The sequence below is a fragment of the Tachyglossus aculeatus genome, chromosome 23 (genome assembly GCF_015852505.1).
Source record: "Tachyglossus aculeatus isolate mTacAcu1 chromosome 23, mTacAcu1.pri, whole genome shotgun sequence".
NCBI lineage: Eukaryota > Metazoa > Chordata > Mammalia > Monotremata > Tachyglossidae > Tachyglossus > Tachyglossus aculeatus.
In genome coordinates, this window is record NC_052088.1 from 7,832,712 (window position 1) to 7,851,087 (window position 18,376).

At 49.2% G+C, this 18,376-nt stretch overlaps 1 protein-coding gene across 1 annotated transcript in view; it reads left to right on the top strand.

Moving 5' to 3' along the window:
• The window catches only part of GALNT16 (polypeptide N-acetylgalactosaminyltransferase 16), a 45,919-nt gene that overhangs the window by 4,199 nt on the left and 23,344 nt on the right, over positions 1 to 18,376 (top strand). Inside the window, exons 2-6 of the mRNA XM_038765750.1 lie at positions 7,204 to 7,361; positions 10,776 to 10,874; positions 13,722 to 13,789; positions 16,138 to 16,203; positions 17,089 to 17,210. Of these exons, the coding sequence (XP_038621678.1) occupies positions 7,204 to 7,361; positions 10,776 to 10,874; positions 13,722 to 13,789; positions 16,138 to 16,203; positions 17,089 to 17,210 (513 nt within the window). The remainder of the gene's footprint in view (positions 1 to 7,203; positions 7,362 to 10,775; positions 10,875 to 13,721; positions 13,790 to 16,137; positions 16,204 to 17,088; positions 17,211 to 18,376) is intronic.

An 18,376-nucleotide genomic window follows, 5' to 3' on the forward strand; every position in this document is an offset into this window, starting at 1 on the left:
TTATTATTATTATTATTATTATTATTATTGCTCTGCTTGCTGGTCTCGAGGTTTTCCCCAGCCATTGTCTACGCAGCTGCTTTTCCTTGCTAGGCAGCTTTGCTTTCTGGGGATTGTCACACTGTTTCTAAATATCTTCGGATGTTTGGCCTGGTTTTGTGTTGATCCTGCACGAGGGGTTGATTTTGGATTGGGTATCCTCTGGTTCTTGCTTTATACTCCTTGCTCATTTGTCTGTTGGTACAGACCACTTTACGGAGCTTTCAGGTAAAATTTTTTGTGTGCTCTTGATTATGATTATAAATGATTAAATGAACAGTTATTCAAGTTGGGTTCAGGGTAGTAAAATGCAACCAATTTTAATTGGTACAAGGGTTCTGTGCCTCCATTTTTCGTACAAAACATCTAAGTTGCTAGAAAACACCATGAAAATGGTCATTTTAGATAAAGGAAACTGTCGCTTGTGTATTCTGCTCTAGGGTCTGTTTATTCACTTCAGTTGTCAGAAGGCTATTTGGCAAAGCAACTTTGTGTTTGTCACAAAACATAAACAATGGCAACAATTGGTCTACCTACACAAAAAATTAAAAATTGTTGTAGTATAATATTAGGACAGGTATAGACAACAGCCCAACTTAGGTCCTTGCACTTCTCAGTTGATTAGCTGTGCTTTCAGATGTCAATTCATTTTCAAGTTTGGACCAATCTTTGTGGGTGACACAGTTTGTGGAAATGATATGACTGAAGCAAGTGTCCGGTCTTCATTTAGGAAAAGGGTACAAAATAAGTCATTTTGGAGGGCTACTGTCAGGTGTGTACAATTGCCAGAAGGGTCACCCAGCTCTTCCCCATTGAAGAGGGATACAGACACATGCACTTATTGGGAAGCTGGCTCAGGAGAGACCAAAGGAGTCCCTAACCAATATATATATATATATATATATAGTGGGTGAGGAGTGAGGAGTGAGGAGTGTTCATGGGGGTTATGAAGGGATACCTTTTCCATAGATGGGAGGGAAGCGTGGAGAGGTGTGGGAAGGAAAGGAGGATTCAGCCTGGTCCTAGGTTGGTTGGTTACTTGGGGCCCTGGAGAGGCCCGGTTAGGGAGCACAGGTGCGGGTTTCTTTAAATAAGGTGTGGGAAGCTGAGAAGCAGCATGGCTCAGTGGAAAGAGCATGGGCTTTGGAGTCAGAGGTCATGGGTTCAAATCCCAGCTAGGCCAATTGTCAGCTGTGTGACTTTGGGCAAGTCACGTAACTGCTCTGTGCCTGTTACCTCATCTGTAAAATGAGGATTAAGACTGTGAGCCCCTCTGTGGGACAACCTGATCACCTTGTAACCTCCCCAGTGCCTAGAACAGTGCTTTGCACATAGTAAGCGCTTAATAAATGCCATTATTATTATTATTATTATTGTACTCTCCCAAGCGCTTAGTATAGTCTTCTGCACATAATAAGCGCTCAGTAACCACCACCACTGATTGATCGACTGATTGTTCAGGCCTTGGTTTTCCTGACCTTGGATTAATCCGCTTCTCCCTCTGCTTCTATGGCCTCTCCCTCTCGGTTTTGTCCGCTGTCTCCTCCTTTCCACTTACTGTGGGGGTCATTCATTCATTCACTCATTTATTGAGCACTTACTGTGCGTAGAGCTCTGTACTAAGGGCTGGGGAGAGTACAGTACAATGCTCCCTGCTCACAACGAGTTTATAGTCTAAAAGGGGGGAAGACAGACATTAATATAAATAAATAACCCCCCTGCCCAGACTCCTTCCTAAGCCCCCGACTCTTCTCACTCTACTTTCATGGTCCCGGGGAGCTCATCCGTTAGGAAAGCAGCACTGTCTAGTGGGTAGAGGACAGGTTTGGGAGTCAAAAGGATCTGGGTTCTAATCCCGGCTCTGCCACTTGTTTGCTGTGTGACCTTGGGCAAGTCACTTCATTTCTCTGGGCCTCAACTATGTACTTGAATAATAATAATGATGGCATTTATTAAGCGCTTACTATGTGCAAACCACTGTTCTAAGCGCTGAAGACTGGCAAGTATATGAGAACCTAAGGATACAGGGGTTTTTTTAATGGTATTTGTTAAGTGCTTACTATGTGTGAAGCGCTGTTCTAAGTGAGCCCTTAACAACAGTGCTTTGCACATAGTAAGCACTCAATAAATGCCATTATTATTAGATACAGGATAATAAGGCTCCATATAGGGCTCACAGACTAAATCGGAGGGAGGAGGATTTAATCTCTGTTTTACAGATGAGGTATCTGAGGCCCAGAGAAGTTAAATGATCACACAGCAAAGTGGCAGCGTGGTCTAGCGGATAGACCATGGGCCCGGGAGTCGTCAGAAGGAACTGGATTCTAGTCCCGGCTGTCTGTTGTGTGACCTTGGGCAAGTCCCCTCACTTCTCTGTGCCTCAGTGACCTCATCTATAAAATGGGGTTTAAGACTGCGAGCCCCATGTGGGACATGGATTGTGTCCAACCGGCTTAGCTTGTATCTACCCCAGTGCTTAAAACAGTGCCTGGCACGAGGTGGGCACTTAACACATACTATTACAAGCGCTTAGTACAGTGCTTTGCACACAGTAAGCGCTCAATAAATACGATTGAATGAATGAATGACCAAAAAAACTGACGGAGGCAGAATTAGAACCCAGGACCTCTGATTCCCAGGCCTGTGCTCTTTCCATTAGACCATGCTGCCTCTCGTTGGTAAGAATCCCTGGGCTGCACCACAAACCCACCACTCACTGCGTAAAGGCAGGAGGGAATCCACACTGCTTTCAGAATGAATCCGCAAAGCATCAGCTCCTTAAAACTCTCCCGGGAACCATTTCTCATGTCTAATGACCCTCTCTCCTGCAGCCTCAGCCCATTTCCCTGATCCCGGCATCTGGGGACAAGGAAAATGGCTGGTTCTTGGGCTCCAGAATAATCCCTCAGCGACGGGCAAATCCTCTTAATTCTGGACAGTTTAGTGGATTTCCTGGACAAAGGAAGGTCCCGAGTGGTTTGCTTTTGGAGTAGTTGGTTTAGGGAGAGGGGAAGAGGCAAAGAGATCCTTGCCTGGACAGAGGTGGTGAGCCAGGATGGAAGGAGAGCTGCACTTTCGAGAGTGAGAGCGAAGGGGGTGAAATTCCTTGCAGGGTGGCCTAGTGGAGTCAGAGGAGCCGTGTTCTAAACCCAGCTCTGCCAAATGCCTGGGACAAGTCACTTCACTTCTCATTGCCTCGGTTTCCTCAACTGTAAAATGGGGATTCAAAACCTGTCCTCCCTCCTCCCGAGACTGTGAGCCTCATGTGGAAACAGTGGGGATTCAGTACTGTTCGCCCTCCTACTTAGATTGTCAGCCTCACGTGAGACAGGGACAGTGACCGACCCTGATTCATTTGTTTCTACCCCAGAGCTCAAAACGCTGACTGTCAATCAATTAGTCAATTATATTTATTGAGCGCTTACTGTGTGCAGAGCACTGTACTAAGCGCTTAGGAGAGTACGATACAGTGAAATACGGACCCATTCCCTGCCCACGGCCCTTTGGGGTTTTCTCTCTTGGGATGAGAGACAAAAATCTAACAGAGAGTCCTGGCAGTCCTACTTTTACCAAACAGTCTTCTCCCACTCCCCTTCTGCTCCACTCTTACTTGCTCCTTCATTCATTCATTCAATCGCATTTATTGAGCGCTTACTGTGTGCAGAGCACTGCACTAAGCGCTTGGGAAGTACAAGTTGGCAACACATAGAGACGGTCCCCACCCAATAACGGGCTCACAGCCTAGAAGGGGGAGACAGACAACAAAACAAAACAAAACATTCATTCATCCTCCCTCTCATCTCCAATCAATCAATCGTATTTGTTGAGCACTTACTGTGTGCAGAGCACTGTACTAAGCGCTTGGGAAGTACAAGTTGGCAACATATAGAGACAGTCCCTACCCAACAGTGGGCTCACAGTCTAAAAGGGGGAATCTGTATATATCTATAATGTATTTACATTTAATCTATTTATATGAACATCTGTCTCCCCCTCAGGACTGTGAGCTCGTTGTGGGCAGGGATGTGTCTGTTTGTTGTTCTAGCGCTTAGTGCAGTGCTTTGCAAACAGAAAGCCCTCAAGAAATACGATTGAATGAACTGATTGAATGAATCCAGCAGAGTTGGTAGACACGTCCCGCTGCCCACAACGAGCTTACAGTCCAGAGAGGGAGACAGGCAATGAAATGAATCATTGTGGGCAGGGAATGTGTCTGTTTATTGTTATACTGTCCTCTCCCATGCGCTTAGTATAGTGCTGTACACACAGTAAGTACTCAATAAAGCCATTGTGATTTTGCCACCCTTGCCTGGCTTTGTCAACCAAGTCAGACTGTGTCGGAGGTTGTCAACCAACCTTCTAGACTGTGAACCCACTGTTGCGTAGGGACCGTCTCTATATGTTGCTAACTTGTACTTCCCAAGTGCTTAGTACAGTGCTCTGCACACAGTAAGTGCTCAATAAATACGATTGAATGAATGAATGAACCAAGAGAGGCTAGGAACCATCAGCCCTGGGACAAAGCCAGAGCTGTGACAGAGTTTGACTGAAATTTAGTCCCAGACAGACCCCAGAGGGTTTTCTGTCAACAGAAGGAAATTGAGCGGCGTTTGAATGAAAAGGAAGCTGAACTGTGTGTAGAACCCCAAATGAGATACTTTCTTGAAAAAAAGATTAGCATATACAGGGAGAGAAATATTTCCATGCACTATTTTTAACCGAGATGACATGGAAAATATTTTCATTTTTCGATTTAAGCCTCCTCTCCATAGTGTTCCACTTCTAAATTTAGTCACCCTGGGCTATCGCCCAAAAATCAGAACGAAAAACAGTTTGGAAACAGGAGGGGAAAGAAGCTGGCACCTGGAGGCCAAACGGAAGTGATGTTCATAATCAATGGTATTTATTGAGCACAAGAGCTTGGGAAAGTACAATACAGCAGAGTTGGTAGACACGTCCCCCTGCCCACAACGAGCTTACAGTCCAGAGAGGGAGACAATGAAATGAATCATTGTGGCAGGGAATGTGTCTGTTTATTGTTGAACTGTCCTCTCCCATGCGCTTAGTATAGTGGTCTGCACACAATAAACACTCAATAAATGCAACTGAATGAATTACGGATCTGTAGGTAAGTGTTGAGGGACTAAGGGAGGGAAAAAGACTTTTCAGATGGGGGAAATTTCAGGTCCAAGCATCTCCGGAGTGGTCAGAAGAAGGATTCGTGTTGTTTGACCTTCTACTGGATTTCTAGGCTGTCCGGGCTTGTGCTGAGGGAGGAGAACCTGAGACCATGCTGCTCTTCTGAGCAACCAATCAGTCAATTCATTCATTCATTCAATCGTTTTTACTGAGCGCTTACCGTGTGCAAAGCACTGCACTAAGCACTTGGGAGATTACAATAAAGCCCTCAGCACCAGATTACTATAATAAACAGACACTTTCCCTGCCCACAATGAGCTCACAGTCTAGAGGAGGGGAGACAGACATTAGTAAAAATAAATAAATTACAGATATGGACATTTAGAAGCAGCGTGGCTTAGTGAAAGAGCCTGGGCTTGGGAGTCAGAGGTCGTGGGTTCTAATCCCAGCTCCGCTGCTTGTCAGCTGTGTGTCCTTGGGTAAGTCACTTAACTTCTCTGGGCCTCAGTTACCTCATCTGTAAAGTGGGGATGAAGACTGTGAGCCCTATGCGGGACAACCTGTGCTTAGAACAGTGCTTGGCACATAGTAAGCGCTTAACAAATGCCAACATTATTATTATTATTTCAAGTGCTGTGGGGCTGGGAGGGGGGAAGAACATAGGGATCAGTGGTTAGATCACCTGTATATATATATATGTTTGTACGTATTTATTACTCTATTTTATTTGTACATATTTATTCTATTTATTTTATTTTGTGAATATGTTTTGTTTTGTTCTCTGTTTCCCCCTTCTAGACTGTGAGCCCACTGTTGGGTAGGGACCGTCTCTATATGTTGCCAACTTGTACTTCCCAAGCGCTTAGTACAGTGCTCTGCACACAGTAAGTGCTCAATAAATACGATTGAATGAATGAATGAATGAATCATCCACCCTGTAGACTGTAAACTCACTGTGGGCAAGGAATGTGTCTGTTATAGTGTCATATTGTTCTCTCCCAAGTGCTTAGTACAGTGCTCTGCCCAAGGTAAGCTCTCAGTAGATACAATTAACGGATTGACTAACTCTAGACTGTAAGCTCTATGTGGGCAGGGAATGGATCCGTTACTTGTTATAGTGTACTCTCCCAAGTGCTTAGCACAGTGCTCTGCACACAGTAAGCACTTGTGGCTCAGTGGAAAGAGCCCGGGCTTGGGAGTCAAAGGTCATGGGCTCTAATCCCAGCTCCACCACTAGTCAGCTGTGTGATTTTGGGCAAGTCACTTAACTTCTCTGTGCCTCAGTTCCCTCCTCTGTAAAATGGGGATTAAGACTGTGAGCCCCACGTGGGACAACCTGATTCCCTTGTATCCCCCCAGCGCCTAGAACAGTGCTTGGCATATAGTAAGTGCTTAACAAATACCCTTATTAGTAGTAGTAGTAGTAGTAAGTATGGCTGGCTGATTGACTGACTGACTGACTGACTGACATTTCTGTATCCCCCCTGTGTCTTCTGCTTGTGTGCCCCGGTTGTTGCCTAACCAGAGAGGCTATGGAAGACACTGTCTCCCCCTTCTAGACTGTGAGCCCACTGTTGGGTAGGGACTGTCTCTATATGTTGCCAACTTGTACTTCCCAAGCGCTTAGTCCAGTGCTGTGCACACAGTAAGCGCTCAATAAATACGATTGAATGAATGAATGACTACTCCCTCTTCCAGCCGGGTGCCCCCTCTCAGTCCTCCCCGCTCCTGGGCTCCGGTCCATCTTCCCAAAAGCCCCCAGAACTGAAGGGGCCGTCACTGTCCGGTGAAGACCGGACTGGAAGGAGAGGCCCTGGGCCCGACTGTGGTGCTGAGGGCTTCGGCTTTGATTGGCTCCGGCCTCTTCCAGAAGCATCCCTCTCTCCAGGGCTCAGGCCTGCCTTCGCCCGCCGCGACCTTCTCCTCAGAGGCCCCCACTACCTCCGACTGCTCACTACCTTGAGGCTGGTCTCGGCCAGCTGGCGGCCGGCCCCTCCCGGGACCTGACCGAGGCCTGGTTTTCAGGTGACCAGGACGCCCCGGAGAGGCTTTGATGAGAAGGCGTACCTGTCCTCCAAACCGCTGAAGCCCGGGGAGGACCCATACGGGCAGCACGCCTTCAACCAGCTGGAGAGCGACAAGCTGAGCAGTGACAGACCAATCCGGGACACCCGCCATTACAGGTACAGCCGGACCCTGACTCCGCGGCTACGGGGGCAGAGAGGGAGGGGATGAGGCCTTCTAAACTTCACCCGTCTTGCCCACCCCACCCGCCCTGAGAGCCAGGAGAGCCCAGATGGGCATAATCTCAGAGCAGGCCGGAGGCTGAAGCTGGCCAGGCTGGGATGTCCGGGACGGTGGACTGCCTGGCTACGAGCCGGGTGTGGGGAGAAGAGGTTGCCCTCCCACCTGGCCTTCCCAAGAGCCCTCAGAAATGAAGGGGCCGTCCCTTTCTCTGTCCAGCCACTGGCTCACCCACCCCTCCAAAGGCCACTTTGGTCATGCTCTGACTCTCTGCCCTCACACCCAGCCCCCTAAATGATCGAATTGGCAGCCCCTGACAGGGAGTCAGTAGTGCCCCTCGTTCAGGGAAAATGGAGTTTCAGACTCAAGGCCAGAGCAGGGATCCCAGGGCCCTTCTGGGCACTGGTCAACTGAGCAGACTCTCCCCGGCCTCCCAGCAGAGGTACTCCAAAATTGCCCCACTGTATCTCCTTGGGAAACCTCGGGCTCTGCTCAGAGGAAGGGCTGGGGAGCCCCACTTATGACCAGGAAGCCCGGGATGCCCCCCACCACGGGAGAAGGGACAAGTCCAAGGTGGGATTTGGCTCCGGGATGGGTTGGTCGGGGCCAACCTGGGGTTGTATCTGATCCTCCCAACTAGAGTGAGATCCGCCAGGCTCAGAATCCCGGAGAGCTGGGAGGGGGATGGATATCTTTTCCAGGATTGCCCCCTTTCTGGGGACTGGTCCCTGGCATGGGCTGGGAGGCCCAGCCCTGGGAGATCCGGACAGTATGGAAGCTGGAGGAGGAGGAGGTTCCCAATTGAGTCCGGTGAATAAGCCCCCCCATCCAGTCCTTCCCAAGTTTCTCCCCATCACCTCATCCTCGGGTTCTTGGCTCCTGCTTCGTGATTCGCAAATCAGCAGCCAGGGCCCTTGGGTCTGTGTGAGGTGACTGGAGGCCCGCCAGATCTCTGAGCACCTGGCTCTCGCTCCCCCAGCTCTGCCCATTGAGCTTCCCACCCCATGGACCCTCTGCAGCCGCCCCTCCCACCCACATCCTGGCTTGTGTCACCTTGTCGGCACCCTTGTTGATCGGACCCTCACAGAGTTGCTTGGGACATAAGGCGTTTAGGGTCCAAGCGCTAATTTTCCCATCTCCCCTTACCCCATCCCCCTCCTTCCCCTTACATCTGGCTGGGCCCCAGTCGGAATTCTCCCCACCTTTCCTCGCCTTCCCACCTCACGCTTCATCCCCCAACTTTTTTATGGTATTTGTTAAGTGCTTCCTCTGTGCCAGGCACTGTACTAAGTGCCGTTGTAGATACGAGCTAATCAGCTTCAACACAGTCCATGTCCCACGTGGGGATCACAATCATAATCCCCATTTTGCAGATGAGGAAACCGGGGCACAGAGATGTGACGTGACTTGCCCAAGATCACAGAGCAGACAGATGGCGGAATGGGATTAGAACCCAGGTCCTCTTGACCCCTAGACCCATGCTTTATCCACTAGGCAACATTACTTCTCCTTTAAAACAAAGTCTTTGAAAGAAACTCGCAAGAATTCCCCAACTGGGGCCGTGCTTATGGCTTCCCTACCTGACTCCTGGGGAGCTGTTTAGGCGGTGGAAAATCGTTGCAAATGGCTGCGATAAGTTGCTGTCCCTGTAATAAATACCATAATGAAGAAGCAGTCCCCTCTCGGAATAGGCATAAAACCGTAGTGATGAAGAAGTAATAAAAAGCAGCAGCAACATTTTCATCGGCACAGTCATAATCCTGCTGGTAAAAAATAGCGGCAATAAGAGACGGAAATGAGGGAATATTTTTTTCCCTTTCTTCCCGGGGGCCCTGGGCTGGAGCTTTGGAACTGTGAGTGTATGCTGGGCATAGAAGGATTGGCTAGAGTAGCAGTGAAAACTTTAGAGAACCTTCTAGAAGGGACAGAAGGCCAGAGAGTTGATGTCAATGCCCTGGTCCTGCTTGGGAAATCCTGCCTGGAATTTGGGGCTGGGCGTTCTGAGGTCCGGCTCGATGATCCTCCAGGGCAGAACTGGGCGCATCTGTTGGGGAAGGAGGAAGCTTGGATCAATCAATCACTCAATCAGATTTATTGAGAGCTTACTGTGTGTAGAACACTGTACTAAGCGCTTGGGAGAGTACAATAGAACAATACAGCAGACACATTCCTTGCCTGCAGTGACCTTACAGTCCAGAGGGAAGGCAAACAATATAAATAAATTACAGATATGAACGTGAACGCTGGGCTGGGAAGGGGGTTGAATAAAGGGAGCAAGTCAGGGTGATGCAGAAGAGAGTGGAAGGAAAGGAAAGGAGAACTTAGGGAAGGCCTCTTGGAGGAGATGAGCCTTCAATAAGTTTTAGAAGTAGGGAAGAGTCCATTGTCTGTCGGATATAAGGAGGAAGGGCGTTCCAGGCCAGAGTCAGGATGTGGGTGAGAGTCGGTGGTGAGAAAAATGAGGTTGATTTGAGAGATTGATTGATTGATTGATTGAAAGTGAGAAAATGAGATGAGATGAAAAGTGAGAAAATGAGATAAGATTGAGGTGCAATGAGTAGGTTGGCATTTGAGGAGCCAAGTAGCGAAGTGAGGTTGGAGCGGGCAAGGTGATTCACAGCTTTAAAGCCGATGGGAAAGAGTTTCTGGATGGGAACAACTAGGTGCCTGTCTCTTATGTGGCCAGACTTGGAGGTGGACACCGTGGCTCTTGAGTTGACCGTGACTCTTATTGTCGAGGTGGAGGGGGAGGATAGGCCAGAGCAGGCCAGAGGCAGCAGCCCTGACCACTCTTAAGGCCCTTGGCTAAATTTGAGACATGAATGGGAGAGGGCAGAGAGCAAAGACTGCATAGAACAGCATTGCCTCACTAGAGGCTAGACCCTGGGCCTGGGTTCTAATCCCAGCCCCGCCGCATGTCTGCTCTGTGACCGTGGGCAAGTCACTTCACTCCTCTGGGCCTCAGTGACCTCATCTGGAAAAAGGGGGTGAAGACTGTGAGCCCCCCCATGTCCAACCTGATGAGCTTGTATCTACCCCAGCGCTTAGTGTAGCGCCTGGCACATAGTAAGCGCTTAACAAATACCATAAAAGAAGTAGAGACTGGAAGTTTTCCTTAACCCACCCCTCTTACTTGGCATACGTCCGCTGCTGAGGGTCAGTCAGCCCCTCCCGGGGCCAACCTCCATCTCTGAGGTGGTCCCGGGTGATGTATTTCTCCCTGACTCGATGACTTTGTGCGTAGTGGAGGTGGCCAGGTGTGTAGGGCAGAGGAGGGGGTAGAAACCGGCCCCCCGAGCCCCCCGTCCGGCCACGCCGCCCTTCCCCCACCCCCGGCTCTGTTGGTCTTGCAGATGCACCTCAGCGCACTACCCCTCAGACCTCCCGGCCACGAGCATCGTCATCACTTTCCACAACGAGGCCCGCTCCACCCTCCTGCGCACCGTGAAGAGGTAGGGCCGTCCACTGGTCGGCCTCCCGTGGCCCGAAGCTAGCCCGGCCCGTTGTTCAGAGCACATCAGCCAACGCCCGACCAGAGATCCGGCCTCAGAAGACCAAGTGGGCATCGCCGGGGCGGGGGTGGCACAGAGGATAGAGCACAGTCAAGGGAATCAGAAAGACCTGGATTCTAATCCCACCTCTGCCACCTGTCTGCTGTGTGGCCCTGAGCAAGTCATTTCACCTCTCTGGGCCTCAGTTACCCCAACTGTAAAATGAGGATTCAGAATGTGAGCCCCCTGTGGGACAGGGATTGTGTCCAACCTGATTTGGGTGTATCCGCCCCAGCGCTTAGGAGAGTGCCTGGCACATAGTAAGCGCTTAACAAATACCGTAAAAAATGTTTGTTTTTTTTAATGGTATTCATTGAGAGCTTACTGTGTATCATCATCAATCGTATTTATTGAGCGCTTACTATGTGCAGAGCACTGTACTAAGCGCTTGGGAAGTACAAATTGGCAACATATAGAGACAGTCCCTACCCAGCAGTGGGCTCACAGTCTAACAGTATCAAACACTGTTCTGAGTGCTGGGGTAGATACAAGTTAATTAGGTCAGACATAGTCCCTGTCCCACATGGGGCTCACAATGTAAGTAGGAGGGAGAACAAGGATTGGATCCCTATTTTATAGTTGAGGAAACTGAGGCACCAAGAATCAGTCAGTCAATCAATCATTCGTATTGAGTGCTTACTGTGTGCAGAGCACTGTACTAAGCGCTTGGGAAGTACAAGTTGGCAACATATAGAGACAGTCCCTACCGAGCAGTGGGCTCACAGTCTAGAAGGGGGAGACAGAGAACAAAACCAAACATATTAACAAATATATTTATTGAGCACTTACTGTGTGCAAAGCACTGTACTAAGCGCTTGGGAAGTACAAGTCGGCAACATATAGGGACGGTCCCTACCCAACAACGGGCTCACAGTCTAGAAGGGGGAGACAGACAATAAAGCAAAACATGTGGATAAGTCATCACAATAAATATTCATTCATTCAGTCATATTTATTGAGCGCTTACTGTGTGCAGAGCACTGTACTAAGTGCTTGGGAAGTACAAGGTGCACATCATGAACAAAATAAATAGAACAGTAAATATGTACAAGTAAAATCAATAGAGTAATAAATCTGTACAAACATAGGCAGCGTGGCTCAGGCGAAAGAGCCCGGGCTTTGGAATCAGAGGTCATAGGTTCAAATCCTGGCTCCGCCAACTGTCAGCTGTGTGACTTTGGGCAAGTCACTTAATTTCTCTGTCCTCAGTTCCCTCATCTGTCAGAAGGGTATTAAAACTGTGAGCCCCCCGTGGGACAACCTGATCACCTTGTAACCTCCCCAAGCGCTTAGAACAGTGCTTTGCACATAGTAAGCACTTAACAAATATTATTATTATTATTGTTATTATATACAGGTGCTGTGGGGAGGGGAAGGGGAGAGGAAAAAGGGGGCTCAGTCAGTCAGTCTGGGTTGTAGTAGGAGGACAGCGAGGTGATGATGATGATGATGATGATGGCATTTATTAAGCGCTTACTATATGCAAGGCACTGTTCTAAGTGCTGGGGAGGTTACAAGGTGATCAAGCTGTCCCACAGGGGGCTCACAGTCTTAATCCCCATTTTACAGATGAGGGAACTGAGGCACAGAGAAGTTAAGTGAACTTGCCCAAAGTCACACAGCTGTCGACAATTGGCAGAGTTGGGATTTGAACCCATGACCTCTGACTCCAAAGCCCGGGCTCTTTCCACTAAGCCATGCTGCTCCTCTTGAGATAGGAGAGGGCAAAGTGACACCTGGAGAGAGTCTAGGCCCTAGAAGAGTGGTTAATAATAATAATAATAATGGTATTTGTTAAGCCCTTACTATGTGCAAAGCACTGTTCTAAGCGCTGGGGAGGATACAAGGTGATTCATTCATTCATTCAATCGTATTTATTTGACACCTGGAGAGAGTCTAGGCCCTAGAAGAGGGGGTAATAATAATAATAATAATAATAATAATGATAATAATAATAACAATAATAATAATAATAGTATTTGTTAAGCGCTTACTATGTGCAAAGCACTGTTCTAAGCGCTGGGGAGGATACAAGGTGATTCATTCATTCAATCGTATTTATTGAGCGCTTACTGTGTGCAGAGCACTGTACTAAGCGCTTGGGAAGTCCAAGTTGGCAACATCTAGAGATGGTCCCTACCCAACAGTGGGCTCACGGTCTAGAAGAAGTGCTGAGGCAGCCGGCGGGCCTGATGGGCAAGGGTCAGCCCGAGCGCCCAGCCAAGCCGTACTCCCTCCGCCCTGGCGCTTACTGAGTGCAGAGCACTGTACTAAGCGCTTGAGGAGTCCAAGTTGGCAACATCTAGAGACGGCCCCTACCCAACAGTGGGCTCACAGTCTAGAGTCCAGCCTGTGTTCATTCATTCAATCGTATTGATTGAGCGCTTCCTGTGTGCAGAGCACTGTACTAAGCGCTTGGGAAGTCCAAGTTGGCAACATCTAGAGACGGCCCCTACCCAACAGTGGGCTCACAGTCTGGAGTCCAGCCTATGTTCATTCATTCAATCGTATTGATTGCTCAATCAGTCCAACCTGTGTTCATTCATTCAATCGTATTGATTGAGCGCTTCCTGTGTGCAGAGCACTGTACTAAGCGCTTGGGAAGTCCAAGTTGGCAACATCTAGAGACGGTCCCTACCCAACAGTGGGCTCACGGTTTAGAAGAAGTACTGAGGCAGCCGGCCGGCCTGCTGGGCAAGGGTCAGCCCGAGCGCCCAGCCAAGCCGTACTCCCTCCACCCTGTCGCAGCGTCCTGAACCGCACTCCTCCCAGCCTGGTCCAGGAGATCATCCTCGTGGACGACTTCAGCGCCGACCGTGAGTGTCCGCCGCAAGGCCCTGTCCCCAGGAGGGGACATCTCTGCGCCTGGTCGTACCTGGGCCCCCCCCCCAACCCCCAGAAACGCCCTCACAGTCAGTCGATCGTATTTATTGAGCGCTTACTGTATGCAGAACACTGTACTAAGGCGACACCTCTGCACCTGGTCGTACCTGGGCTCCCCCCAACCCCCAGAAACTCCCTCACAGCCAGTCGATCGTATTTATTGAGCGCTTACTGTATGCAGAACACTGTACTAAGGGGACACCTCTGCACCTGGTCGTACCTGGGCCCTCCCCAACCCCCAGAAATGCCCTCACAGTCAGTCGATCGTATTTATTGAGCGCTTACTGTATGCAGAACACTGTACTAAGGGGACACCTCTGCGCCTCGTCGTACCTGGGCTCCCCCCAACCCCCAGAAACTCCCTTACAGTCAGTCGATCGTATTTATTGAGCGCTTACTGTATGCAGAACACTGTACTAAGGGGACACCTCTGCGCCTGGTCGTACCTGGGCCCCCCCCAACCCCCAGAAACGCCCTCACTGTCAGTCAATCGTATTTCTTGAGCGCTTACTATATGCAGAACACTGTACTAAGCGCTGGGGAGAGCATAGTTGAACAATAGAACAGACCCATTCATTCAATTCTGTTTGAGTGCTTACTTTGTGCAGAGCACTGTACTAAGCGCTGGGGAAAGTACAACAGAACAATAGAACTGACCCATTCATTCAATCATATTTATTGGGCAATTACTGTGTGCAGAGCACTGTACTAAGCTCTGGGGAGCGTACAGTAGAACAATAGAACAGACCCATTCATTCAATCATATTTATTGAGCACTTAGTATGTGCAGAGCACTATACTAAGCGCTGGGGAGAGCACAGTAGAACAATAGAACAGACCCATTCATTCAACTGTATTTACTGAGTGCTTACTTTGTGCAGAGCACTATACTAAGCGCTGGGGAGAGCACAGTAGAACAACAGAACAGACCCACTCATTCAATTGTATTTATTGGGCGCTTACAGTGTGCAGAGCACTGTACTGAGCACTGGGGAGAGTTCAGTAGAACAACAGAACAGACCCATTCGTTCAGTCGTATTTATTGAGCTCTTACTATGTGCAGAGCACTATACTAAGCGCTGGGAAGAGTACAGTAGAACAATAGAACTGACCCATTCAATCGTATTTATTGGGTGCTTACTGTGTGCAGAGCACTGTACTGAGCGCTGGGGGAGTACAATAGAGCAATAGAACTGACCCATTCATTCAATCGTATTTATTGGGCATTTACCGAGTGCAGAGCACTGTACTAAGCGCTGGGGAGAGTCCAGTAGAACAGCAGAACAGACCCATTCATTCAGTCGTATTTATTGGGCGCTTACTGTGTGCAGCATACTGTACTAACCGCTTGGGAGAGTGCAATACAATGCTAAACGGACACATTCCCTGCCCCAAACGAGCTGCTAGTCTAGAGGACAATTGTACAATTCAGCTGAAAGCGGCAGACCTCCCTGCCTCCGTCCAGGGACACTCTGACCCGGGGAAGGGTCCTGAGGGGGAGTGGGGGGCGTTCTCTGGTGGTCTGGGGGCCGAGCTGTTGGAGAGGGGAGGGGACCAAATGCCTCGGCTGGGCCGGCCACCCAGCTCCCCTGATAATAATAATAATAATGATGGCATTTATTAAGCGCTTACTATGTGCCAAGCACTGTTCTAAGCACTGGGGAGGTTACAAGGCCATCAGGATGTCCCACGGGGGGCTTGCAGTCTCACAGAGAAGCAGCCTGGCTCGGTGGAAAGAGCCCGGGCTTTGGAGTCAGAGGTCATGGGTTCGCGTCCCGGCTCCGCCAATTGTCAGCTGGGTGACATTGGGCAAGTCACTTCACTTCTCTGGGCCTCAGTTCCCTCATCTGTAAAATGGGGATGAAGACTGTGAGCCCCCCGTGGGACAACCTGATCACCTTGTATCCCCCCCCAGCGCTTAGAACAGTGCTTTGCACATAGTAAGCGCTTAATAAATGCCATTATTATTATTTGTATTATTCATCCCCACTTTACAAATGAGGGAACTGAGGCCCAGTGAAGTGACTTGCCCAGAGTCACCCAGCTGACAAGTGGTGGAGCCGGGATTTGAACCCACAACCTCTGACTGCAACGCCCGGGCTCTTTCCACTGAGCCACACTGCTTCCTCTGATACTTTCTCTATTGTGCCTGGCACCTAGTAAGCACTTACCAAGTACCATCATTATTACTGGACTCTCCCAAGCGCTTAGTATGGAGTCTTGCACACAGTAAGCGCTCAGTAAATCCCTTGGATTGATCGATCCATTGATCTCCTTGCAGCCGAAGACTGCCAGCTCCTCACCAGGATCCCCAAGGTCAAGTGTCTCCACAACAACCGGCGAGAAGGTGAGTCCCTCGGGGAACTTTCATTCATTCATTCACTCATTCAATCGTATTGACTGAGCGCTTACTATGTGCAAAGCATTCATTCATTCAGTCAGTCATATGTATTGAGCGCTACTGCATGCAGAGTGCTGTACTAAGCACTTGGGAAGTACAAGTTGGCAACATATAGAGGTGGTCCCTACCCAACAACGGGTTCACATTCATTCATTCATTCAGTGGTATTTATTGAGCGCTTACTGTGTGCAGAGCACTGTACTAAGCGCTTGGGAGAGTACCGTGCACCAGCAAACTGACACATTCCTTCCCACAGTGAGCTCACAGTCTGGAGGGGGCGAATACAAGTAAATCGAGTTGGACACAGTCCCCGTCCCACGTGGGGCTCGCAGTCTCAATCCCCATTTTACAGGTGAGGGAACTGAGGCCCAGAGAAGCGACGTGACCTGCCCAAGGTCACACAGCAGATTAGTGGCGGAGCTGGGAGTAATAGTAATAATAATGGTGGTATTTATTAAGCGCTTACTATGTGCAAAGCATTGTTCGAAGTGCTTGGGGGGGGGGATACAAGGTGATCAGGTTGTCCCACTTGGGGCTGACAGTTTTAATCCGCATTTTCCAGATGAGGTAACTGAGGCCCAGAGAAGTGAAGTGGCTGGACCAAGGTCACGCTGGGATTCGAACCCATGACCTCCGACTCCCAAGACCGTGGGCTTTCCACTGAGCCACGTAGAACCCATGACCTTCTGTCTCCCAGCACTGGGCTTTATTCTTTAGGCTCTACTGCTTCACTGCTAGGCCTAGTTGCTGTACTTCTCATCACAGTTACGTCCACCCCCGAACCGGCCACCACCTTCACCCGCCTTCCCCCTCCCTCCGTCCGTCCCGCAGGCCTGATCCGGTCCCGTGTCCGAGGGGCAGACGCGGCCACGGCGGACATCCTCACCTTCCTGGACAGTCACTGTGAGGTGAACAGTGAGTGGCTGCAGCCCCTGCTGCAGAGGGTGAAGGAGGTGAGCCCCCCGCGGACCGGGCTGGGGGCCGGGGGCCGGGAGAGGAGCCGGGGGTGGCGGGAGGGAGGAGCTGACCCTCTGCGGGCGATGGGATGCCGCATTTCCACTCAGAGATCCCGGTGGGAAGAGCGGGCGACCTCCAGGCCGCTCTGATCCGTTGGAGGCTCCTCTCTTGTCTTTCCGATTGATTGATTGACTGACTGACCGACTGATGGATGGCCATCCACGGAGAAGCAGCGTGGCTTAGTGATGATGATGATGATGATGGTATTTGTTAAGCGCTTACTATGTGCCAAGCACTGTTCTCAGCGCTGGGGTAGATAAAAGGTAATCAGGTTGTCCCACGTGGGGCTCACAGTCTTAATCCCAGATATCTTAATCCCAGATAATAACGATGATAATAGTAATAACCCACTTATCTGCTGTGTGACCTTGTAACCTTCCCAGCGCTTAATAAATACTATTATTATTATTATTATTATTATTATTATAAATAAGTGAAGTATTTGTTAAGCGCTTACTATGTGCCAAGCACTGTTCTCAGCGCTGGGGGAGATAAAAGGTAATCAGGTTGTCCCACGTGGGGCTCACAGTCTTAATCCCAGATATCTTAATCCCAGATAATAACGATGATAATAATAATAACCCACTTATCTGCTGTGTGACCTTGTAACCTTCCCAGCCCTTAATAAATACCATTATTATTATTATTATAAGTAATTGAAGTATTTGTTAAGCACTTACTATGTGCCAAGCACTGTTCTCAGCGCTGGGTAGATAAAAGGTAATCAGGTTGTCCCATGTTGGGCTCACAGTCTTAATCCCAGATATCTTAATCACAGATAATAACGATGATAATAATAATAACCCACTTATCTGCTGGGTGACCTTGTAACCTTCCCAGCTCTTAGAACAGTGCTTTGCACATGGTAAGTGCTTAATAAATACCATTATTATTATTATTATTAATAATAATAATTAAAGTATTTGTTAAGCGCTTACTATGTGCCAAGCACTGTTCTCAGCACTGGGGTAGATAAAAGGTAATTGGGTTGTCCCACGTGGGGCTCACAGTCTTAATCCCAGATATCTTAATCACAGATAATAACGATGATAATAATAATAACCCACTTATCTGCTGGGTGACCTTGTAACCTTCCCAGTGC